This window comes from Empidonax traillii, unplaced genomic scaffold (assembly GCF_003031625.1).
Source record: "Empidonax traillii isolate 1590-97213 ecotype Southwest subspecies unplaced genomic scaffold, ASM303162v1 scaffold38:size1800464, whole genome shotgun sequence".
Taxonomy (NCBI): Eukaryota; Metazoa; Chordata; class Aves; order Passeriformes; family Tyrannidae; genus Empidonax; species Empidonax traillii.
In genome coordinates, this window is record NW_020955231.1 from 1355305 (window position 1) to 1381575 (window position 26271).

Below are 26271 nucleotides of genomic sequence, written 5' to 3' on the forward strand. Positions count from 1 at the left end.
CCTTAATTTATTTTCAGGCAGTTCTCAGCTGATATTCAGTATTCTCAGCAGAATTCCTGCCTTGATTTCAGTTGGCCTATTTTGATTTATACCAGGTAAAGTTCAACAGACAGTAAAATAGCAACCAGTTTCTCCTACTTCATCGTTACAGTGCCCGAGATCACTGCAAACAGCTACATTTCTACACAACCAAAAGGCTTTTCTTTAGCCAGTGCAGCACATTCATTGCCCCCACCTTTACAAAGGCAATTCAGTTTGTGTTCACTTTCTCTTCTTCCTGCTTTATCAGCAAACTAAACCTGCAGGGCTCTGGTCACAGAAGCTGCAGCCAAATCTTGAGTTACACACCAAATGCTTAATTTTCTACATATTCATGCAGGGAACTCCATTTATGTGAATCTAATTTTCAAATCCATAGTGCTTCCTGCTTTAGCATATCTGATCACCTAGAAGCCCAAGCTGTTCCTATTCTTGCTGCACTTGCAAGTTATGCAAAAATTGTTAGTATCTGTTATCTCTGCAAGACTGTGATCCCAGCAAAACAAAGAAGAATATTCCTGTCAACTGCAAACAACAGGCATGTTGGATGTGTGACTGGGAGGGAGAAACCCTCCCTTAGCCAACACCTCCACTGTCACTGGTAGTGAGTTAAATTCTACCAACATTAACACCAATGCAACTCTGCAACAACTCTACAATGCACAGCAATGCAAAGTCCAGCTCACAGGCTTTTTCATTAGCTAAACTATTGACCCATCAGTTCACTGATTCAATCTCATGGCTGCCTGCTGATAAAGAAACTTGGTGTCTACAGAACAGTGGTTTTCCCCCATCCCACAAGCAGCTAGAGCTCTAAAGCCATGTTTTGTCCTGGCACAGGAATCAGTTTTATTGTCCTCTGCTATTTCAATTCCTGATTAAATTCGTTGGGCAATTTTTCTTACACAACCACTATGAGAAGCTGCTAGGTTCAACTGTACATACACGTTATTACAAATAGTCTTAGACTCAGCAAGGTTATTTCACACAGGCTTCCATATAACCAACATAATGCCAGTCAGTGATGTCTGCTTGTAAAGCACCTTCCCCCACATCCAGGTTCCTACCCTCTCCCTGCAGTCATCCAGTTCCTTTCACTGGTGTCAAAAGCAGAGCTTCACCAGAACTGCAGTGGAAAATTGGACTTGTTTTAGTTTCACCTTTCAACTGAAAGAAACAGAGATAAGTGATGACTTTGTATCACACTGGCTGCAAAAGGCCTTTATATTCATAGCAGTGCCACTCTTGAGCAATTTTTTGTGAAGGAAGAGAAACCCAACAAAAACCTACACAGTTCCCACACACAAACACAGACACACACACACACATACACACACTCTTTTTTCTCTTACAAACAGAAATCCATTCTTATGAACCAAATTATGCAAACCTATTCAAGTGTCTAAAAAGAATGAGGATAGGGTTGAGTGCATCCCAATTCTCCCTTCTGATCACAATGAAGTCACAGGTCAGCAAAGCACTTGAGCATAAGGAAGTTTCTCTTGACCTGCAGGACATTTTAAAACATGCAGAAGTGCTTTGCTGGCTCAGGCCTAAATTAGGAACAGCTCCAGGGGCAGCTCGCACCCACGACTGTGATTCCACTACCTGCACCAATATACATGAGGTAAGAGCGTAACTCAAGAGAGCAGAGCAGTGCAAGAGGAGAAAGAGGCTCTGTGGTTCTTCTGAGTTTACATCTGACAGCCTCAGCTGCATACACACGGCATGTCACAGTGATCAGCATAGACTGATAAGAGCTTGGTGTGATGTTCTGCAAGTGGGACTTCCACTGGAAAGAGTAAGCCTGATTTCTGTTTGTACCAGTACAACTTTATATGCCTATAGCACCTGCATGAAAAGGTCATAAATCTGGACCAATTGCATGATACATTTAGTGTTTTATCTTGGACTTATGTGCCAATAACTACTGTGATGTGCTACACACCCACACACAGATGGAGAAATAGGTATATGCTGTGTCATAATGCAACATATCATTAATTCTACAACTATCCTAATAACGCAGCCAATACCAAAGCAAACCAGCACAGGGATTTGCAGTTACCCTCTCCAATATGATAAGTAGTAGTGGAGAAAAAGCAAGCTCAGGTGTTATTTTTAATTCACTAGGGAATGCTCTGGGCACAACCCACTCAGGTATCGCTTAGAGAACACTAATCATGGGCTGACCCACCAGTCCCGCGTCATAAATTCCCACCTCTGTGTGGGTGCTCACATCGCTTTCTGATGACACCCAGAATTGAGGTCATGGGTGAACAGCACAATGTTTGGGAAATCCTCTAGCCAAACATATAAAAGAAGCATAAAAGAACAACTCACACTTGACATCATGCCTCTCAACCACAGGTAGACTGCAAGGTTACATATTATTGGGATCTGGGCTGTCTAAAAAAAGAGCTGTTTACAGAGGAATTTATGTTTGAATCATGAAAGGATCTAGTTCTGCTTGGCAGTAGTTTATCTAATTAAATAACAATCTAATTAAATAACAATAGAATCAGTCCCTCAGTGCTACTGATATAAATAACACAAACTGTTTGCATATTACAGCATCTGCACTCAAATTGAATGTATGTTTGCTCCATTTTGGACTATATTTTCTGTAAATGAAAACTAAACACCCAGCCAAAATGCTTTTCTCAAAATTCCTCTGAACTTTGGACAAATATGAACTTAAGTCTTGCCCAACGTTTGGATTTTTAGATACTGTATCTGGCCTTCAGTGGTTATCCCATGCAACCAAGTCTTAACATATGCAGAGACGGCAGGCTCAAAACTGATTTTTCCAGGTGAAAAAAATATACCTCTCTTATATGCTATATTACTGAGCTAGATTATTGGCACATAGTCTCATCTTACCTCATTATTTATATAGGTTTCTTGTAACTTTCATAGAAATTCCACCTGCAGAACCAGAGGCAGAAAGTTATCTTTGCAATTATTGATCCATATTAACATCTGGATGCAGTACTGTTAGGGAAAAGAAAGCAAATACCTCAATGAGCTATGTTTAACCAACCTGCAGGTGGCAGCTATCAAAACCACTGATGCACGTATACTGGCTAAAGTTATTAATGAATGATCTGACATACCAAGTCAGACAAATGTCATATCTAAATAGATTTTCAAATGTATACATACAAAAGCTGCTACTGTATCTAGATGATTGTTTTGATTTGTTTCTATACCCCATAGCTCTGAATCTATCTGAATCTGAATGTTTACTCAGCACGTGTGGTATAAATATATTCATACACTAAAATTGACACTTAGCTATTTTTCTTTTTTTTTTTCTTTCTTCTTTTTTTGCTGACCAGCAACAAATTCTGATATCTTTAACTGTAAACTGATACTCAATAAATATGCTGTGTTCAGCAAAGAGACATGTTTAGTCGGTCAGGGTTTTGCTGCACTCTAAGCCATAGGCTGCGGGGGTGGGCGCGAAGGAGGAGGTCCGGGAGGGGCTCGGGATGGGGGTGGTCCAGGAGGCGGCTGCCTGGAAGGGGGTTGCAGAGACACAGGAGAAGAAGGATTCCTTGGAGCGTTGTTGAGGGGAACATTGTCACGTCGTGGCAGCTTCGGTGGTGGGCTGTAAGGGGCAGAGGTTCCATCCGATTTCACCCGAGTGAAGTTTATGCATCTCCCCTAGAGGTAAAGAAAAGTTCATTATTTGTAAGAAGAAGATATTTTGACTCATCAGCAGATAATCAAAGGGACTATAATCAGAGGGGCCAGGCTGCACTTCATCCAGTATTATTCACTGGGCCCTAGACATGACATTCAAACCATGCTGTACTGAAGCTCAACACTAGAAACCAATGCTTTCCTTGAATTTCAGAGCTCCTCCTGCCTACAGTGAATAGCTCAGGATTGGTTTAAACCAAAAGGGACTACAATGTGACTTTGCTCACATGTGCTCTCTGCTCTGCCACTAGAGCTATGTAGAACGTGCCTAAAGTGACAGCTTCACCAAAGCCATGCTTGCCTTGGTGGGATCCCTGACTGACAAAGCTGTGCTTGGAAAAAACCTCATACAGGATTATACCAGAGGAAAAACATTAGCAAAGACAACATCTGTAGCTTTCATTTTCACAGTGATCCTATCCTGGTCAGTATCCATGCTTTGAACATTACAACGGGATAGTACATCTGTCTTTTGTGCCCCGATGTAGATGTGGCTTCCCTCAGAAACACCAACGAGTTGTGGGACTTGCACAGAGGGCTCTCTAATGAATGTGTTTTCAGAATGGATGTGGGATGCAGGACCTGCGGATTGAGATTTTCAAACAGGAGTAGCTTGGGTTTGAAAAAAATGCAACCACTGAGGATGTCAACTACAGGCTAAATGCAAATATTTCAGGGTTTCCTTTAGCCAAAATAAAACTTTGCATAGGTTCCCACTAACCAAGTCCCAGACAGAAAGAGAGACAGACAGACCCCAAAGACCACCTAGCCTTTCCTGTGGAGAGCAGCCAGAGGCTCCTGTGTAATTCAAAACCTACATGGTAACCTCAATCAGACACCTCAGGTAGGTTGCACACTACAATCCACAAACTAAATTGAGCTCAAGGTTATGCCAACATCCCTCAAGCAGATTCAGGAGAGTGACTCCAAATATAGAAAACTTATCGCAAAGCTAAGCAGCTGTAGATCATGATTCCCCCCAGCTACCAGTGGCTGTGATAACAGGAATACAAGAACCCACACCAGTGACAGACTGCTCTTGGCTCAGTGCTGTCTGGCAAGAGAAAACTCTGAAGGTGTTTAAGGAATGGGCTGAGTTTCTGTGGCAAACCCAAAAATCACAGTTTCCTCAGGAAATCAGGCACAAACCATCACAGCAGCAGCACAACTATTTGTTAAGTGACTTCCAATGCCTGCACCTTTATTCATGAAAACTATTTCTTTAAAAAGAAGGGAATCATTTAAGTCTATGGCTTCTCTGAAGGAAGGCAGCAGCATTTCAAAAGAAGCTTGTGTAAGCTCCAGAGAGCTCAGAAAATGACTCAACAAATGTACTAACACCCAAAGGGTACCACCCTACCACTCAGCTGGACTGGATGGCTCAGGGATTCAAGAGCTCAGCTGCAGACAAGAGTTGTTTGAATGGGCATGTTGTTGCCTGAACATGAGACATACTCAGTAGTTCTCTGTCCCAGCTTTCAGCACCACAATTCACCACTACAATTAAACAACAGCATCATGAGTGGGATAAAACTGCCTTTCTAAAAATCTAGGCTTGTTACAGCAGACTTTGGTCATGAACTAGGCAATATTCTACTGGAGCCAGAGTCTTTTCATGGAGGCAAATGGCAAAAGCCAAGGTCCTGGTTAGTTCTGCAACAAAGATAAACCATTGGATCAAAAAAATCCAAGTCAGTGCTTTGCTCTACTCCATCACAGAACTGAAGTCCTCACCAGCATTGCAGTGAGCAGCCATCCTTGTTAGCTATTTGTCTTTTGCTGTGCTCCACTCTATTCAGAGCACACTTGGAAATTCAGAACTGTTTACTGACATGCAAAGAATGTTATGGATATATTTAACAGTTGTACATCAGATTCATTTAAGAAAACTCAACCTTGTTATTTATAAAGTTATGAATTTAGAACAGCTAATGAATCAGGATAAAAGTAAAAAAAAAAAAAAATAAAAAAGGTCAGAGGTACTCAGATGAGATGCGCCATATGGGGAAGGAAAAAATTTAGGACAGAACAATCTCCCTCACAGTAACTGCAAAGCTGCAAAGCCAACACTAGCGCTTTTGCTCACAAGCCTTTCCTGCTTCTCTGTTGTGTCTCTCTCCCAAACATCAATTCCAAATATATTCATAGTCTATAATCAAAGGGGATCCCATAAATCTGTTTGCATTACTTTCACTTCAGTTAAAGTGATAGGCGACGTCAAACTGCTGCCAGTTTCTGCCACACTCACTGATTTGTCAGACAGATGGGTAATTTAAAGGCCATGCGCTGCATTGTGTCATGAAAAATACGGTTGGGTTGGGGGAGTCTGACAGATAGAGGCTTGGATGATCGATGTATGTATTGTGACACTTCCTCACAAAAGATTATCGGTGTTAGCCTACAATCTCATATATCAAAGACTTCTGGTGAATACTGGAGCAAATCCTTGAGCACTTCAAGCAGCCATTGATAAAATGAGGCCGAACTCTTAGTCAGTGTTAGGATTAACAGCTGAAAGGGAAAGAACAAATGATATTAAATCAAAAGTCATAGTTTGGACTTATCAAGTGTATTTCATCAAAGGATTTCTAGGTTGAAGAAGCCCTCCACACATCACAGTTTCCTAATAATGGAGGGCCACTGCTATTCTACCTAATGTGCATCCCCCTGTGGTTAGTTTATAAAAAGATTCATGATGTTTCTCAAATAAACATGCTAACCGCAGGATTTTTAATATTTTCTGTTTGAAAGAATTAAGTCATTTCCTCTCCGAAGACATGTAAAGGCTTTTAAATCCTGGAGAACAAGGACAGAAATTAAGTATCCTGCACACTCATCTCTGCTCTTCCTGCACAGAGTATTAACAGGCATTAAGAGCCATCCCAGTTTAGTAGTGGAAATAGTATATTTCTTCCAGAAGCATGGTATACACTAAGTGTTTCAGGGAAGGTGTCAGAGTTGCAAGGTGCAGTAATACCAGGATGATCTCAGGCACAACAGCTGTCGGTAGCTGCTTTATTGTTTTCTGGGAGGCAGATGATCTGCGTAAATCCAGTTCTGTCTGGTTTTGGCCCCGCTCCCAATGCAGCATCCCTCAGATGGTGCGACCCACACCGCGTACTGTCATTCAAGCACCAACTGAAGGTCAGCAATGTGCCATATGGAGTTACGCCCTTACTTCAGCTCACATCTGCACATCTTCCTAATGCACAATTATTTTGCCTCCCCATATGTCCATCCACTTGTTAGGCTCTTGTTATGCTGCTTGCCAAATTGGCTTTTCAAAAAGTACAAATACTGAAGCAGCAGGATCTGCCCTTGTCCCAACTTCAGCTTTCATCCCAGTGTAACAATCACATGTGCAATTCAGGCACTTTGTACTTCTAGGCAATGTCTCCTCGACCACCTAGGATGTGTTTTTGTGTGTGGTTTAAGGAGGGGGGGGGGAAGGAAGGGAGGAACCTCTTGAAAGCCACTGCATCATGTTGCTGGGCTACTTTCATCACAGTGCTCAGTACATCATTCCCCAGCACTCATTTCTCAAAAATCTTTAGTTACTACTCAGCAAGTTTTAAGTGGAAAGGATCCAGGCAATTTAAAGAGTGCCATGGGGAAGTCTCTTCACCCATGATACTAAGAGAATTTCAGCAAAAAGAATTTAAAAAATCCAGACCATCTACCAGTGTCTGTCCCTTTTCTCTCTTCATTTTAATATGTGTGTTGGTTTTTAACAAAAATCAAATCCAGTTTAATCTCTGTGCATACCAGAGTGTTTGTGTACACGAAAGTATGCTTGTTTCTTATTTTTAGCTACATCAGTTGACTTAATAAAAGATATTCTTCCTGTTACAAATCTTGCTTGAGTTTCCATTCCCTCTTGATTTTGCTTATGGAATCTCAGTGCTGCAATTCTGAACTGCAGAGGTGACTGAAAAAGAGGTGGCTTCACTTAGTTTACTGAATTTTCTTGGTCTTTTACCTTGTAAGAATATCATACTTGCCTTTACATTTCAGAATGAATTAAAATAAAGTAATTCCTTTAAAATTTGAGCATAGCCATCCAATACACTAGACCACCAAATTAAAAGATAAACAAAGTAGCTCCCAGTAAGAGAGTACTAAATTTTTATTATATTTTAATAAAGGTATTATTTAGGATGCTGAAATATAAAGTGAACATAATTTCCTTAGGCTCAAATGAATAATCACCTCTCTCTCCCCAGTTTTGTTTATGGATGTCACTGGGATGACTCTGCCAGCTTGCTGTGGACGTGGTTTGTCAGCACGTAGATATCCAGTGTAAAAATGTAGCTCTAAAACTCAAAATAATAGATTCAGGCTTTTATGCTACCTACAAAATCACAAGAGTGAGCATCTACAAGTGAAGCATCAGCTAAGTGTAGATTTTGATCCACACACCTAGAAAACCATGGTATATACACCTTTAAGATCAGTGATAATGCAAAAATTGGATCTTGGAAAAATTAGGGATTACCCTGTCCTCTAATCAAGAACAGATGTGTTCTACCAGAAACACCTACAAGAATATCCTAAACAAGCCAGAATGGGAAACTCATTTAGCGAATTTATTTATAGAGGTAGATTATGGATACAATTATTGTACACATAGAGAGCAGAACTGAGGTGGTACAGAGCTTTCACTATCTGAGTTCCCTGGGCAAGTGTCAGGATTAGCAGCTGGCTTCTCAGGAGCCAGGATCTATGTGCATCAGCCTTTGCCAAAAGCTTCCTCACACAGCACTGCTTCACGCTGACTGTGCGCTCAACATGTCACGGCTCATTAAAACCTTCATGGGTTTCCTGGGAATTGCACTGATTACCCTGAAGCATACAGGCTAGAAATTAGTGAGCTGCTGAAACAGTTTGTCACGTAAAACCTAAGGCTGCCTGGTTTTCAGGCATACACAAGTAACTTTTACTAACTCCTACTTTTACATTTGGGACTCCTCAGACATGGTTTTTATACTGAAAAATAAAGTACTAGAAGTGTCAGAGATTCCCATATCACCAATTTGGTGACTGACCATGGTTCCAGGCCAATAAATATGTAATTTATGATTATTTTCTAATTATATTACTTAATGATTAAGTTCTAATTATAAACATCAATTATACTGTGGTTATTGTATTAATAATTAAAAATTAATTTATTAAATTATAATTAATTTTTATAGGTAGTCATTTTAAGTTATTAGGCCTCAAATCAAAATATTAAATATCATCAAGTTAAAATATCTGTTTGCATGAAACCTGACTCTTTACATATCTTCCAGTTTAGTAAGTCTTGTCTTGCAAATAACAATTTTCTTGGAATCCATTTGGTAGTTCCACAGTGATGCCTATAATTATGATAATCCAAAACTATGAAAAGATAAGAGAAAATGGGGTTGACTGAAGAGAGGAGTAAAGTAAGGGCCAGTAAAGTGGCAGTGTCCAACAATAAAAATGTAATTATTAATTATTTCCTTTCATGCTGCTTTTAAAAAGGAAAATCAGTTCAGCCCATTCTTGAGCCAGTTATTATCTGGTCTTTTTATAAGTAAACTCATATACCTTCTGCTCCCTCCTTCCATGACTGAGTTATTGGAGGGGAAGGAAATTACTGCACTTTGGATTGTGAATCACTCGTACTATAAAGTGAGGACCCTATAATGGCCTTGGGCACATCAGATTAATTCAAATCAAAAATTACAAAATGATGAACGCAAATGAACAAGGATGATCCAAGCATTAGCAGAAAACCATTTACAGCACAATATGAGTGAGGTAGGGCTACTAAGAGGTGTAACCTCCTGGGCTCACTGAACATGCTTCACACCGCAAAATGAATTAGACTGAGCTTTAAGATGTAGGAGGTAACACAACTTTAAACAGGACACATGTTCTGATGCTGGAAGGGGCAGTGATGTTTAAAAGCAGATGAGGCACATGTGTATCCTTCACAGAGTCTACAAAAACCCTCTTATAAGCAAATCTATGCTTTTTCTCTTACTTTTCAGCTACCAAACTAAACCACCCACAAATCCTGACTCAGTGGTGCAGCACTATGGAGACACGGCATAGAAAGTTAATCCCTGCTTCAGAAACTCTGACTCCCAAGTCCCAAACAATAAGAGAGCTGCACATGGACCAGGAACTGATCCCACTGTGACAGTGAGACACAGCTAAGCACTGCCTTTGGCTACTGACACACTCAGAAAAAAACTGCTGTCTTAGCCAGAGCATGGCCAGCATTGCTACCCAGAAAGGCCAGGGAAGATGCCTGAGCCCCTCTCATAGAGGCAAAGGGGCACCAGCCTTGATTTGAAAAGGGGCTGGGAGAAGAAATCCTTCAGAAGCGCAGTATGCCCTTAGACACTCTGGCTGTGGGAGCCCAATAGCTGAGAAAATAGGATTTATGGGGTGAGGAAGGGAGGAGGGAGCACAGGAGCTCTTCTTTTGACACAAAATGTGTGATAATCCCATCTAGGGAATCCCCTAGGGACCATGGGAGGTATGTTGCCAGGGCAAACTCACAAACAGATCCATGGCATGCACTGCACATAACAGCAGCAATAAAAGTCATCTTTCGGTTCACTTGCTGGTCAATGGAAAAGTCAACAACAACCAAAAGTCTTCATTTTTCATGTAAAACAAGTAAGTCAAAATAAGTTTAATTCAGGATTGAAACACGTTCCTTTCAAAATAACTGTTTGGAGTTTTGGACAGAAAAGGTGTTTCAAAACAGAAATTGAAAATACTGAAACTTACTCAATGGGTATTTTTTCCACTTCAGCTAATTCTACTAACATGAAAAAACATTTACAGCTTTTAGTCAAAACAAAGACAGTCTTATGGAAAGCAGTGTTCAAATCTACTAGGGAATTAAAATAGGAACTGTTTTGCAGTAAGATTAATAGCTGCAGTATCCCAGGCTACTGTAGCTTCTTTAATCAGAATACCAGAGTTGAATACAATCAAGTACTGATAGTTTCCCAAGACACACGCATCTGCAGACACTATTCCCCAGTTCCCAGTCCCAACTGTGCACAGCACTGCTTGAAAGGATGGGGTCTTCTGGGAGCAGTCTATTCAGTTAGATTTAACACCAGTGCAGAAATAAAACTGAAGAGAAGGGCGCTACTGCCAATTTACCACTGGAGAAACCAGCCAATAAGGAGGCATCTGAGGGAGGAATAACTCAGCCAGGGAAATTGGCCTTCTAAGCTAGGACCAGGACCCTTCAGCAAAATAAACTTTGTGCTGAACACATCCCTACCATCCAGCTCTCACATGCCTGATTCCACTTTTCCAGCTTAGGCACATCAGGAAAGCGACATGGAGAACCCATTCCAGTCCTGAAGACAGAGCTATTCCAATAAAATGCATCACACTCCATTCAGTAGGGAACTGCATACTGTTTTGAGCCTTGCCTCAGCGAGGAAATGCAGCAATGGGCTACAAACACCTCCTGAAAGAATGGCCAGAGTCACAAGATAACTTGCAGGAATGCACAAAACATCACATGTCTTGGACCTTGCTGAGGCTGTGGCTGAAGTAATGCACAGTGCAGACCCATAACAAAGCCTGTTGATTCTGAGCCTTAAAAAAGCTTAAGTGACAAAGGGAACAGAAAAGAAAACCATGGGGCATAATCAAAGTTAAGGTCTATCAGGAACACTTTATATTCAGTACCAATCTCAAAGTTCAGTCACACCAGACCAAATCCTACCCAAACCTCAGAGAAATATCTCAACTTAAATGTGCACTCGCATGCGACTTACTGCCTTCCTCTTTTCTGACAGCTTTTATGGAGGAGGATCCCAGAGTGGAGGAAGTGAGGAGAGCTACTGTCAGGTCATGTCATTTACTCAAGGTTATACAGGGGGAAAAAATGGTATTTACAAGTTCAAGACTCGTGACTCACATCCCTTGTTTTAACCACAGCACCACATATTTCTACACTTGAATGCTGACCAGACTAGAATGTGGTTCAAGAAAAAAACAGCCATGGTTGGTTTGCAAAAGATTTTCCTCCTTCCTTTGGCGTTTTCAGGGAAAAGGACATTGCATTTGTCCATCTCCTAGAATGGGGAGGGCTTTGGAGCATAGCAACAAAAGCAACAAACATTTGCTGGGTGCAACAGGCTCAGCCTTGAGGTATTGGTGGCTTGCTGGCAGCAGCAAATTAGGCCACAAAGGACTGTAACTGGTCTTGCTCAAACTGTAATTAAGTGTCATCATGCTTTCCAGGGTGAATTATTTGACTGTCTCTCAGGAGCAAGCTGCGGTTACAGTGTGCACAGGGGAAAGCACAATGCTCTTTACCTGCCTAGGGTACAGGATAATGATAGAGACCCAGAGATTTCTGGTGAAAATGGTTATTATTTTTCCTTGTCTCAGACAAAAATATAAGGTCCCGGCCCACCACACAGGCTGCCTCTTTGTTTACAGTCTGGAAACAGATATGAGTATTCCCGACCCTTCTCTGGGTAACTGGCCCTTAAATGGCTCTGCTGCTACCCAAAACACATGGATAGTAAACCCACAGTTCACAGTTTCCTCTGTGCTTATCTCACAAAGATTTTCTTCTCCTGGGATGCGACTCACACAGTTCATTATCAATGCTGGCATATTGATAAAGCAAAGAAAACCTCTCCTCCCCCAAAAAGCTCCTACATTAAGATGAATGGCAGATTACCTTTGGACACAACTACCTTACTCTGCTGCAAAAACCTCTAGTGTTGCTGAAAAAAGCTTAAAGTGTTTGCAGTCCTGTTGTTCCAGGAACAGTTCCTATCCAAGACTAAAACTAGCATATAAAACTGGAACATTCAAAGCAAGACTAAATTAATCTTAAGACCTAACATACATAGATCTAAGCTCTTCAGGTTGTCTAGTATCTTTGTGTTACTTGTACAGTGACAGACCATGATTTGAGAGTTTTTTTTTTTGTACCACAACATGAATCACAGCTGTTTATACCTAAGAACAGAGACATCTGAAACTACAGCTCCTCTGTAGGAAGTAATAAAGCCTTTTGATTTTTAGTTATCACTCTGAACAATAACTTTAGTATGAATAATAGTATGAATACATCATCTTACACAGTATTTTTTATTTCTAGAGCTCATGAAGTGCTTAAAGGGCTGTAAGGAACATGGTCTCGCCCTCCTAGGATTTACTCTTCATCTCACTTATCGCCAGGGAACTACAGTAGAACCGAAGCAAAGTAGCTTATGTAAGCTACAGCCAGTGTCTTAACCACAAGGCCAATCCTTCTTCATCCTGCTGTGTGCTAAATAACACCAGCCCTGGGACTTGCACCCATCCTTCACAAGAAGGATGTTACTGAACATGCCTCTGCTTCCCAAAGACATGGACAGACTACTAGTTTAACCTGTCAGCAGGCAGGCAGCACCTACCTCCAAAACCTATTTGTAAATTCCTCTTCCCCAACAGAAATAACATGATCCTGGCACAAGTGAGAGGTAATGCAGTATGTGGGCTTCTTGCAGGACAGGAAATTCATTAGTCACTGATTACATGTTTCCAGCTGCAGCGCTCAGCACATCCTGGGAACTGTGCACTAGGACATTGGTCCTACACCAGAGAGCAAGAGCTTTTTATTCCCCATGCCATCTCTGCTACAGCAGAAATGAACCTTACAGATACTGGCATCCTTTCCAAAAAGAAAAAAGATAGTAGTATAATGGGAGCTACATTTTCATGGAAAGTGACAAAGTGAGATCACCTTACTGCAGCAGGCGATGTCCCCGTCTCTTTAATTTTTCAGCAGCTTATGAAGATAATTGGCTCCAGAAAGGTTAAGCAAAGGGAAAAGAACCCCAGTGACAGTCTGAAGGAGCTGTGTGTTACTTTTCCAGCACCCTGTGTAGCTCTGCCAATTATTACTTGGGCAATTACAACACATCTCCAAGCAAGAGGCAGGGAAGCCTATTAAAAGCCATTACTCGGTCTTGAAGAGAAGTAATTAGAATGAGCTCCACATAGCACTGGTACGTGGGCAGCTACCGTGGAGTGACAGGCAGTTGCTGCCATCACTGTGGGTCGCATTCAAACTGCTGACCACCTGTAGGTAGCAGCTAGAAAGTAATTACTAGTCATTAATAATCCATAAGCTTGGTGTCCCATCATTCATCCAGGGGGTCCCAAGTGCCTGGCAGAACGCTACACCTCACAGCTGTAAGGAAAGTAAATACATGTGTTCCCATTATTATTTTGCTGTTGGGAAAACCACAGCACACAGATGTCATGGTCAGCATTACAAGGAATCTCTCAAAATTTGAGGGTAATCAGACCTTCTGGGCTTTAACAAATCTATCAGATTAAGAGTGATCACTCTGAAAGGGATGCACAGAATAAGGAACCCAAATACTCTTTTCAAAGGCAGCTGTTTAAAATTCCAAATGTTATGCCTTGCTCAAAGTCACACAATAACTTAATAGTGAGAACTTGAAAGGAGCCAGAAGTCCTGGTTTCTAAAATGACCAGCAGCTCCTAATTTGTGACATTTTTGGCTGCACAGCAGCCTTTTTATCTTCAGTTTTATGAAACTGAAAAAGGAAAAAAGGCTTTCAGAGTTTTGTACATCAGCCTGGTTCTAGTCCCCTTCCCCAAACCACAGCATAGTACTGCTAAAGCGTTGCTTTTCATTAAGTGAAGTCTCATCAGCATACAAGGGTGATGATGACAGCAAAATCCAGTCTACACTCTCACTCTCTGTTTGAGTAACAAAATTTGCAGTGACAATAACAAGATCACTTTCTAAGTCTTTAAAGTAAAAGAGGAATTCTGTCAGGAGAAAAATGTCGAGTTTTAGTCAAGGTTTTTGGTAAATCGAGCCTCTAAGAATTTCCTGTGTCAGTATGTGTTGAGAGGCAAAATGGAATGGACTTGCTGAAAGCAGCAACTAGACAGACCATTTGAAAGAAGCACCTCACCTCCCTCTCTGCATATACTGGGGTGTTCAATGTTTACTTGCTGGCATTGGTAACAACCTCACTTCTGATCCATGAGGCCAAGGGGAAGAGCCTGAAACTTAGGCTTTGCAGACACTACTGACATCCTGCCCTACCAGCTACCATGATTTCTATGAAGTACTTCAAGATAACCAGACATTGGTATTTCCCAAACTCCAATCTTCATAGCAGCCCCCTGCACGCTCAGACGGACAGTAACACAACGATGGGAAAGTCCTCAAGGAAGTCAGAGCATCTTGAGCAACACCCAGGTCATCAGGCCATATGGCCAGTCTGCCACATTGCCTGTTGATGGATGAGCAGTGTCTGCATTTCAGAGCTTCCTTGGGCCAAAAGAGTGACTGCTCATTCTCTAAAACCTAGATTTCTGGGGGAGGAAGGGACAAATAGCAGCCTAGCTCCAAGGGACCCATTGCTGCAGCAGTGGCACAAATGCCTGTGAAGGCTTCACCTTTGTATATTCCTTCAAGGCAGAAAGCCCAGCAATCCACCACAGAGCCACTAGCCATTTTCCATCTCTTCACTCCTCTGCTCATGCTGTCTGAGAGCTCAGCAAAAATTCATCCCACAAATAACAGCCTAGCTGCTAATGATGGGGTAGAGCTAAGTATGTTTATCCACTGCTGTCCCATCTTGATGCAACAGGAACTCCTGCTAGAGGTGACCTGAGGAAGTCAAGTGAGGAGGATTCTGTGACCCTTTACTGAGATTCTTGCCAAACTAGTAACAAATTTCAGTGGTGGTGCCATGATATGATCTTGACTGAGGACCAAGAGGAGGAGGTGTCTATAGAGCCAAGCCAAACACTGTGGGCACAGCTCCCAGGAGAAGAGGCAGAGCTTGTGCTTAGCTGGTTTTCTTTAAATAAAAAAAAAAAAAACCTCCTGTGACTTTCACAGCCAGTCCTATCAATACCATCCTGCCTAATATTGATGAGTCATCCATCTTGAGATCCTTTTCTTGTTGAACCTATGGAAGGCATAAGCCAAGGCACGGAAGCTCTTGGAGCCTCAGCCAGCTCTGCAGCAAAGCACTAAGAGCATGATGCTACCAGCAGCTCAGTTCCTGAATCATGAGAGGAACGGGGTAAGGAGGCTGCTGACAAGCCCATTGCTCCCAGAAAGCAGGACTGCATGGCACTGCTTGGTCTCAATCCAGGGGAGGGGCACGGAAACAAAAACAGAGAGAAAACAAGGAGAGGAAGAAACCACAGAAGGAAATGGAAGGGAATGTCTAGGGCAGGAGTCCAAGTAAGGCACAGGTAAGGAAAAGAACAGGTGGTTTGGGAATAGCAAGAGGACCATGATGAAGAAGAAGCACAGATGAATGGACAGCAGACCTGGTCACCCAGAGCAAAGGACAACAGAAATCCCTTGCAGCAGTCAGTCCTGTACTCATACACATGCTTCAGCTTCTATTTCCACTGCAAGGTTCTCACATACACTCTGGAATGGGTTTCACCATATATATATATGTGTGTGTGTGTGTATATATATATATAAACAGTGATATTTTTAACTTTACTTCCCTATGGGAGTGGGGGAGAAGTCATGACTTAAAAACCTGGGGTAGCAATACTGCCTTTGCTGTGTGGTTTGTAGATCCAAAGAAAAGAGGCTTGTGTTGTAGGAGAAGATGCTGAACAGCTGTGAAAAAGTGTAGCAGAATTTTGCTTCTCTGTGACAAAGCCAGATACATTGGTAAATATACAAAACCCAATAAAACTATTACAGAAAGTTTTTCTACAAATATTTCTCAGATTTTTTTGGGGAAATAACAGCTCCCGAACCACAGTTCATTTTCAAACAGGAAGAGAAATTCCACTTTTCAAAATATTTTAAAGATTTTTTTAATGTCAAAACCAAAAACAAATTGTCATTTTCCCCATGTCCCAGAAGCCTTATGAAAAATACTTTTCTCCCTGTACTGTGGATGTTCTCTTCTCCATAATTAGTATTTTTATTATGCAGAAAAAAGTGGTTTGCTATAATTTCATCCAATGTCTGCAAGAAGGGAACATATGCCCAACTGAAGCAGCAAAAATGGAAAATCAAAACTTTTTTTTTTTCAGAGGAGGTAAACCGTGAAACAAGTATGGAAAATGTAACTTCATTAAATGTTGTTACAGGGGGAAACAATCTATATCTCTGGTAACCCCTAAAAATGTAAAGGTAATTCTCTGACTAATTCTGGGAACTTCAGAGATAGGAATTTTCCAAGTTATGAATCCAATGTCACTTCCAAAACAGAGTTAAATTGTTTCTTCTGCTTTTCAAGTTTTACTGAACAACCAAGACAGCTATGAAATGACCTTAGAATAAAACAAAAAAGGCACACTTAAAACACAAAGAACTCTTTCCCCTGCCCCAATCCCTCAAAACCCCACAAATCTAAGCAATCCCTCACTCCAGGATTACCACACAGCCACTGGATATCCCACTCTGGAAGAACACCATGCACTAAGGCATGCTAGGCTGAACTTTCATGTCTGCCCAATACTAAACTAAATCCATTGACTGCTGTCAGCACAGTTGTACAGCAGTGACCTTGTCTCCTTCTAGGGTCTAGAGTCAAGCAAAGCTCTAGGCTCGTTCCTGGGGCTGCCAGGCTCCTCCAGCTCTGCACAGCCAGAGTTCCAAGGACTCCGTGCTGCTGCTGACTTACAGCACTGGCCTGATCTTCCCATTCTTCAGCCACAAAGTGTGTGCACACGTGTGCATACTCACAGACACCTAATGTGTGCACACAGGTATATTTATACACATCCCCTCACCAAAAACCTAACTTACAAGGAGTCAATTCTCCACTGAGAGACTGAGAGGAGTTACCCAAACAATAAATAATAGCCTCGCTCCTTTCTACACTAATTTTCTCCATGAAATACAGGCCTGTGATTTTTTTTTTTTTTAAACAGCAGAAAGATATCTCATAATTTTCTTGTTTCACTTTCAATATTCTTCAGCCTTAGTTAATTTCACAGGCCAGGGAACAGAGATGATTCTATGATTCCACTGAATCTGGCTCAATAGGATTCTTTCCACCCTATTTCCCAGATGTACATTTGATTTTTCTAATGTTCTCCCTGTTACAATAATCCTTCAGCTCACTCTCTTTTACATTGCCTCTTTTCAGCCCCTTGCTCTCCTCACAGCAGAGCTGTAAGGCAAGGAACTGAGGATCCCTGTTCAGAGTCAGCCCCCTGCGTGTTTCTTGACCATGCAGGCTAACAGAGGCTCCGTTGTGCTCTGCACTGATAGAAATGTCCCAGTCAAGGGAGTGAAAGGCAGAGGATAGATTCATATTCTACAATGTTAGCTATCAAAATACAGCTGGACCTAAAGAGCGTATTCAGAACCTCTAGATCGTGCTTTAAAAGTAAATAAGGTGTCTCAAACACAGCTGCCTTGAAAATGCAGCTTAGTGAAACAGTTAAGACCATTTTACACAGTAGCATAAGAAGCTGGGTTTGTTCTATTAGTTTCCTTAAAGGCCAAAAGAAAAATGCAAGAAATTAAACCTTAAATACTGAAGTGGCATATTTGGTTAGTAACTAGACAAATGCCATAATAGGATTTTGCCAAAACCCAGAAACATGCAAATTGTTTGCCCGAGATGATGCAAATGGGAGCTAGTTTTAAATTTTGTTATTAACTTTTAAAATCTGTTATTAGGTGTGAAAGTCACACAGGCAAACAGGCCCAGCATAAGGGCCTCTGTACCACTCCTACCCCAGAAAAGCACTTTATGGCCCCTATTGCCATAACTCTGTAACTCCCTCCCCTGAGAGCAGAGATGATGAAATGTATGGACTCTGGCCACAGGGAAGAGAAAGACGCTGCCATCTCTGCTTAGTCCTCATGTTTCAAAGTACCTTCACAGAAAGCCAAACCTGAAGGTGCAACAGCACTCAATTTTTAGGGAGCTGCCCCCTCAGAATAACAAAATAGAGGCAACCACAATGGTGCCAGGCTCTCATGAGGAAACTGTGAGAGCTCTGAACTAAGCTACTGCCAGTGACCAGGGACAGTACACAGACATCCTCGTGGCTCTGAAAGGCACAAACTCCCTGTTTCCTCCCACGAGGAATCTACTCCTGACCTGTTTTTGGCCAACAGACTTCATCAAGCAGGAGATACTCTCTGCCTATATATAGGATATGATTGAGAAATGTGTCTGCACGGAATTCAACAGTAACTTTGCTCTCCATTAACCTATTTGCTTTTTCATTACCTGCACAGTTCATGACTTCTCTCAATAATCACTGAACTCCATTATTAAAGCAAGAAACATTTTTTGAAGTTGAGTAGAAAACATAATTACTGTTGTAGAACAACCACTGCATATTACATTTAAAACAAGCAGAACCCACAAGCAAAGAACATGTCCTTTGACTTCAACATATTTGTCCTGGAGAAAAAAAGGCAAAGAATTTGTACGACTGAAACAGTTCTCATACACTGTTGTGACCAGCCAGCTCCTTCCTCAGTCTGCTCAAATTATCACAGTGGAGAAATTGCTGTTGACCTTTTGGGACAATACTTTCAAAAAGATGCCACAGCAAACATTTTAGCTTGTTTTGAAATATCTGTTTCTTGTCAGAAGTGTTTTGCTTTTAGCTTTAGGGTAATGTGAAAAGAAACAAGCTTACCAAAAAAAAAAAAAAAAAAAAAAAAAAAAAAAAAAAAAAAAAAAAAAAAAAAAAAAAAAAAAAAAAAAAAAAAAAAAAAAAAAAAAAAAAAAAAAAAAAAAAAAAAAAAAAAAAAAAAAAATTCTGTTTGGGAAGGAACAGCATTGCTGATGCTGCTAACAGAGGAGTGACAGGCCAGTGTGTTTGTGATACTTTACCTTATCCCCTGGCTGTGGTCTCATAAGAGAGACTTGATCATAGCCCCGTCGAACCAAAGCCCACAGTGCATCAAGTTTGCCCTGGAATACAAAACCAACAAGATATGAACGAGAAAATCAGTGAAAATAGCATGAGATGAAACTACAAGTGAGTTAATACAGCTTTCCTGTATTAAACTGCCTGCACACACACTGGTCCTGTGCCCTTGCCCTCTGTACACTGCTTATATCTGGACAACCAGAAGGACCTCTTTGGGGTAACACATACCCAATCTGCAGTGGGCCAAATTCTGTCTGCTCAAAACTCACTGAGGATGACAGCAGTTTAATGTGAGCAAGTCCCTTAGGAGAGACAATCAGACAGGTGTTACATTAAGGTGTTAATGTTACTTCAGGTGTTACGAAAGGCAAAAAAAAAAGTACTGTAACTTTCGGAAGAGAGCTGGAACACTGAAGAACAGCCACAAGGCTTTAAAATTCACAGATACTTTCCTGACAATAAATTCAAGCACTGTTTAATTCATCAGCGGCTATGGTGGGGAGGGGGAACTCATCCCACAGAGCACTGGTTTAGGACATGGCCACAGATTTCTGGGATGAGCATGGTATGCTGCTCCCTCAGCCATGCCAGCCCTCCAGTTTTCTTCTGTGTAAGCAGAGATAACAGCTATTCCCTGCCTCAAGGGTTGTGTGAGGATACATACATTAAAAGACATTGAAACACCAGATACTACAATTACACGAGAAAAATGGGGATGAAAGTGTGGAGAGACTGACTTGCCCAAAAATCAAACACTTGGTCTTGTGGTTGAAATAGAGGGAAACAGAGCTGGACTCCAACCCACGGCCTTAGCCACAGTGCAGTCAAAGCAAGGATGGTGCACTTTATCTGATCCTCTTTTTGACTGCCTTGAGATGGCATCTTGACCTCCAGCAAGAGTTGAGTAATCCGCTGTTACAATTGACACTGTGCCAAAGTACCTGGAAAGACAGTGTGAGCTGAGGAAAGGAATATATCTGCTCATGCCTTTCACTCTTCCTCAAAAAAACTATGGCAACACACTGTCAGGTGAGATGCATGTTCCAAGAACAAGCGAAGTTGAGGATTAACAGCTACTTTTCCCAAATAGGCTTTCCCAGCTCTACCGAAAGAAAGGTTGAGCTAAGGAAGTTGGATGTAGTATCATATATGACATAAGAGACCTGATAAAAATGAGGGTCAGACACACTACCTTGATTGGAGTGTACCATTTTCGCTGGGAAGGTGGTTTTCTCACGTGAGGCTTCTTTGGCTTGGGTTCCCATGGTTCATACTCCTGTTCTGGCAACTTAATAATAGCGTTTTTGGGTTTCTCCAATTTTGCTCCTTCCTCTGTTGACCCCTTGTCTCCCCATCGCACCTGAAGTCAGGAGAGCACACTGTAAGTAGAGACACTTCAGCAGTCCCCGCTAGTAAGTGGTTTCCACCGACATTAATCTGATTTCTCATCAGATATCCCAGTACCACCAGAAATTAGGTCAAATTTATGAAAGCATTGAACTCCTACCATAATCAGAAATTCACAGAATAAAATAGTTTCATTCAAAAACTTCTTGAACTAGCCTTTGTACCTTCCAATAATTTAAAGTGGTGTGGGAATTCACAGCATCTGGAGCAGGTAAGAATCATTAAGGTTGGAAGGAATTCTAAGATGACTAAGTCCAACTGTCCAACCATTAACCCAGCAGCACCACGTACGCCATTAAACCATATCTCGAGTGCCACATCCACACACCTTTCCAACACTTCCAGGGATGGTGATTCTACTTCTTCCCTGGACAGCCTGTTCCAACTCCTGATTACCCTTTAAGTGACATCACTACAAGTCATCTTCAGGCCCTCAGCTGATACAGGTGAGTGACAAACCACTGACTCCCTGGAATGTACATGCCATAGGACACCACAAGGCAGATTTTTTTCACAGTGACACCTCACTTACACTTCAAGACTGACTTGTGCATGAATTGGATTTGATTAATTGGCCAATTTCAACATAGATGTGGTTTTGTGTATTAGGAGTTGATGCTTAACTGGAAAAAAACAACCTCCCTCCATAACAATCACTGGTTTAAATTCCCCAAAAAACCTGCTTTCAGCCTTTGCACCGATGGCACCTTCAACTATTTAAAACCAGTGTAACCCTGCCTGAAGTCTTTGCGACAAGAGAACTGGACACAACTGCACCTAAGGGTCTGACTGGGTAAATTAAAACCTCTTTTGGTGTTTATCTCATTTCTTACCCTGCAAATTTTCTCTGGCTCATAATGCTAGATTCATTTAATTAGCCATGCAAATGATAGCAGCTTGATGTCTGTTACTTGGACAGCAGGTGCAAATCAGGTGGACAAGCCCTAATTAAATACAAGCCCCCATCCATCAAGGTACCTTTCCAAAAAGTTGCATAAAAACATATTGGTACAATTTTTAACTAAATGTGATGGGTTTTACAACACTAAAGAATAAGTCAAATACCTCCATCCTCTTAATTCCACCAACACCTCGACCTCCATAATAAGATGCATCCACGGTTGGCCACTTTTTCTTTGGCAATCCATCTTCATCATCTGATTCCTGTGGGAAAGACAATGAGATATTACTGCTGTTCTCACATGAACAGCATAAACTTTGGAAAACAGCTGAATATCCTATGGTCCAATCCTTGGATATCTGGCTTTGTGTGTTATGCTTATTTTTTGACAAAAAAAAAAAAAAAAAAGAAAGAAAAAAAAAAGTCTTTCATCTCTGCAGCTGCAATTTTAACTAGAGAAGCCAAAGAAGATTGTCTATTCCTCTCTCCAGGCAGTTTTTATTTAGTCAAATATGCACTGAGCTCTGAAATCCCAACTGACTTGTAAGGGATGGCAAAATGCAGATGAATCTTACACTATACTGGATTGCCACTATGCTATGCAGAAAATGCAGCAGTTAGCCCAAAGAAATAATTTATTAATTGCACTTTTAGAAATTAATGTCACCTAACAGAGGAAAATACTGTGAGTTTTCTACATGTGCATCAGACCCTTTTCTCATGGCAACTGTAACAAGTAACTCCACACTGCTCAATTCTTCAAGGAGTCTGGCTCAAGCTGTACAGTTTGAAACCAGGAATCAGACAGCAGCATCTCCAAACTGTCACGGAGCTCAGATCCAGAACACTGGATCCAGAACACTGCTGGTTATTTTTCAGGAACATGCAAGTCAGAATCAGGGATTTACTTCAGGTTCATTTTTTTGTTCTTGTTTAACTAAAAAATGGCAGATGTTTCTGGTTCGACAACGCTGGGGACACATCGCCAGCTCTATCATCTTGAGTCAATAGACGTCACTGATATATGAATAGATTTCTCAGACTCCCCATCATTACACTAACTCAATGCACCTGAAAGTCACACTATGACACTCCAAGTACACACACAAATGAGGAAAGGGCCCAACAAGCCTCCTACAATACTATCTTCATTCCTCACACACTAATAAAGACAAATAACTATACCTCATACAGATGTGTGTGCTGCTCTTGGACTGGCTATGCATAGTACTCTCTGCTAATTTCCATCAGTACAAGCATGTTTCTAGAAACTACCTGGACTTAGCTTTTAATAATAATAAAAAAAAAAAAAAATTAAAAAATCAAGTGAAATCCAAATACTGCAGATGGACATAAAATACTGTCACATTACTAGCTGACAGCTTCTCAAAACTACCTTTTGTATTTCTATTGGAATGTATCAGGAATTGAGAGCCCAAAAGTCAAAAATAGTTTTAAAAAATATGATTTAATTTTTATTTGTTTGTATTTAGCTCCTAGGTTATGCCTTGGAGAAAGGTATTTCCATCAGTTATTCAGTGACATGTGATCTCTCAGTTACAGTTCATCGGGTCAATTCCTCCAACAAATTCTTTAGTATGGTCAGGCAAGGCTAGAGTTGACATTTCCATGAACTAGTAAGGGGAGTTTGAGTTTGGGGTTTTTGTTGCTCTGTTTTGTTTTGGTTTTGGTTTTTTATTTATTTATTATTGTTGTTTTGTTTTTATGCTAAACCAGGGAAATAAGTATACAAGAAAGGTATTGTGTGGTTTAGTGTTTGGTTTTGTTGCTATTTCAGTTAGTCGTTTTATTTTGTTTGTTTTAAAGAGTCTGACAAATGCACAACTTTTATCCCACTTCATGCCACATCTAAACCAGTACCCAGTGAACTACATCAGCATTTTTAACACATTTATATTTTATTTCCTTGTGAACCTGAGTACTATATAAAATACTCCGCCTCTTACATTAGATATAACACAGATTTCAAGCGTTCACGTGTAACAGCTCTTGCTGCTGGCAAGCCTGACACTAGCAAGACACAGTTAATGGCTGTTATTTTTCTAGCTTATACAGGATTCATACAAAATATCCCCTATACTGAACATACAGCAAAGCGACGTTTACAGCTACCACATGGAAATCTAATGCTTGTGGTTTAGAACAAGTTTTACATAACTATATTCAGTTTAAGAGCAGCAACACCAAAATACATCAGCTAAAGGACAAGTCACCATACCCAGAGAGGCTAGTGCTAAGTGTAATGCAACAGCAATCCAGAATGGATAAAGACAAGGCCAAGTAAAGAGATGGATAACATCTGTATTCTGCATTATTCCTGGAGGCTTACATCAGTTTAGTCTCTTTTTTTGCATTTAAAATTTCTTATGAAGAGAACTATTGCAAAGCATCTGGGAACTCTGCTGCAGGGGTGCAATGCTCTCTGCAGCCTTCAAACACAGCATGGCTGCAATTGCACACTTTGTGATAACACTACTCACTACAAACAGCATGAATTTCTGTGTGTATTCTGAAGTTAAATTGTTACAGTGCTGCCGCTCAGGACAAGCAACAGGATCACGTACACAGTAATGGTGGCCTCTAGCAACTTCAAAACAGCAGCTTCATTGCCTCCTCATATTCATGCCAAGTTACAGCAAGTTAGCAGCAAACTGTAAGATTCTGTTGTGGGTTGGGCAAGTATTTTTCTATCATTTAACTGTCTATGCCTATGAAAGAAATAAAGGCAGGTATAAGTTTTCTCTGCAGTAATTTTATTTACTACTTCTGTTTTCATGAAATTAGTATAGTGAAACTAAGCTGAGGTCAGGGTCAGTGAGTTACTGTCCCCAAAAGGGCTAAATAGAACCCTGTCTCAAACAGCTCACAACCTAAATGGAGAAAGGCTAAATGTCCTTCCAAAGGTCACCCTGCAGAAGAGCCACAGCCAGGGCAGGCTTTTGTCTCCCTCTCCTGTAGCAAAGCCACAAGAATGTGGCCTTTGCTGTCTTTTCTTCCAGCTGCCAGACTGTTCCTTACTGCCAATCTGCGCTAAACTCCTGCTGAGAACAATGTCAGCTTTACTAGAGGAGGGACAGCTGTCAACACAGCCTGAAAAGCAAAGATTTGCTTACACACCTGTTTGAAGCACAGCAGAAGGAACAAAATACCATAGGAACTGTTGGTCTGTGGACTTCTAAGTTATGCAACTATTTTCTCTCTGGATGGAAGCAGTCTTGCTGTTTGTATATAAAGAGGCCAGAAGGCAGAAATAACTGTCCTGACCGAGAGGACTTCCTTCCACAGCCTTCAAGGTGTCATTAAGACACCTACAGGGGTGACATTCCTAGGCAGCACAATACACTGCAGTGGCTGCAGAAAATACAACAGCTCCAAAACAGCATACTCACAGGTTCTGGGGGTGGTGGTGGCGGTGGTTCCTTGATAACCTGGAATATATAAATATTGGGAGAAATCTGAGACAATGGCAGGGCTCATCCATCTCAATGCTTTGTTCTCTTTGTTTTCTTGGTCATATCACAGATGAGTTGCCCCACTTCATTCTCACACATTCAATCCCTACAGAAACTTAAGTGACATCACAAGCTTACTTAAACTTCTCATTCAGCGTAAAAATCACATATGCCTCGAAACAATCAAAAACCCAGACTAGAGTGACTTCAACAGGCACTTTAAGCAACTTGTTGAATCAGGGCTTTACAAATATGGCAACATTTTTCTTAAGCAAAACAAAGTTAACCACCCACTCCAACACTTTAACTGTGTGCTTTTGCCAAGAATAGATGAAACTAAGTGAATAGTATAAAAAACTGTACTTACCACTGTGCAGCAAAGGGGCCAAAACCACCACAGAAGAGCCAGAGCCAGTAGCAGAAAGAGAATCAGGAGAGCAATGAAAAGGATGGTCCCAGTCAGCTGCAAATAAGATCATTAGGTTATCTGTGTATGTCTCAAAGAAGGCAGGAGCCCCGAAGTTACACATTTAGAATGAACTTTCAATCACTAAAAGGTCTCAGGAAGATTGTGATCTTAATTTTCATTAAGATCATAATAGTATTTGATGTGACAAACCTGTATTTGAAGTCACAAAATCAGGGGAGCATCTCCTGTTTTGCAGTGTGTATAACTTATGTATGAATTTAGGGTATGTTTATAGCCCATTAGATTCAAGAGTGTTTAACTTGTATAGAACCCATTTTGTGCTGACAGGTCCCTTAATACTGTCAGAGGGGCATTGCAAGCTACATCACCACAGACTCTCAGGTGTGAAGAATAAATTTCCACCACTACAGATGCAGAATATGCAA

At 41.1% G+C, this 26271-nt stretch overlaps 1 protein-coding gene across 1 annotated transcript in view; it reads right to left on the minus strand.

Moving 5' to 3' along the window:
* Positions 1-704: 704 nt before the first annotated feature.
* ANTXRL (ANTXR like) overlaps positions 705-26271 on the minus strand; it is a 54673-nt gene continuing 29106 nt past the window's right edge. The window contains exons 13-18 of the mRNA XM_027878127.1: positions 25784-25879; positions 25354-25392; positions 22108-22206; positions 20828-20995; positions 19596-19676; positions 705-3708 (exon numbers count right to left, since the gene is read on the minus strand). Of these exons, the coding sequence (XP_027733928.1) occupies positions 3478-3708; positions 19596-19676; positions 20828-20995; positions 22108-22206; positions 25354-25392; positions 25784-25879 (714 nt within the window). The 3' untranslated portion in view covers positions 705-3477. The remainder of the gene's footprint in view (positions 3709-19595; positions 19677-20827; positions 20996-22107; positions 22207-25353; positions 25393-25783; positions 25880-26271) is intronic.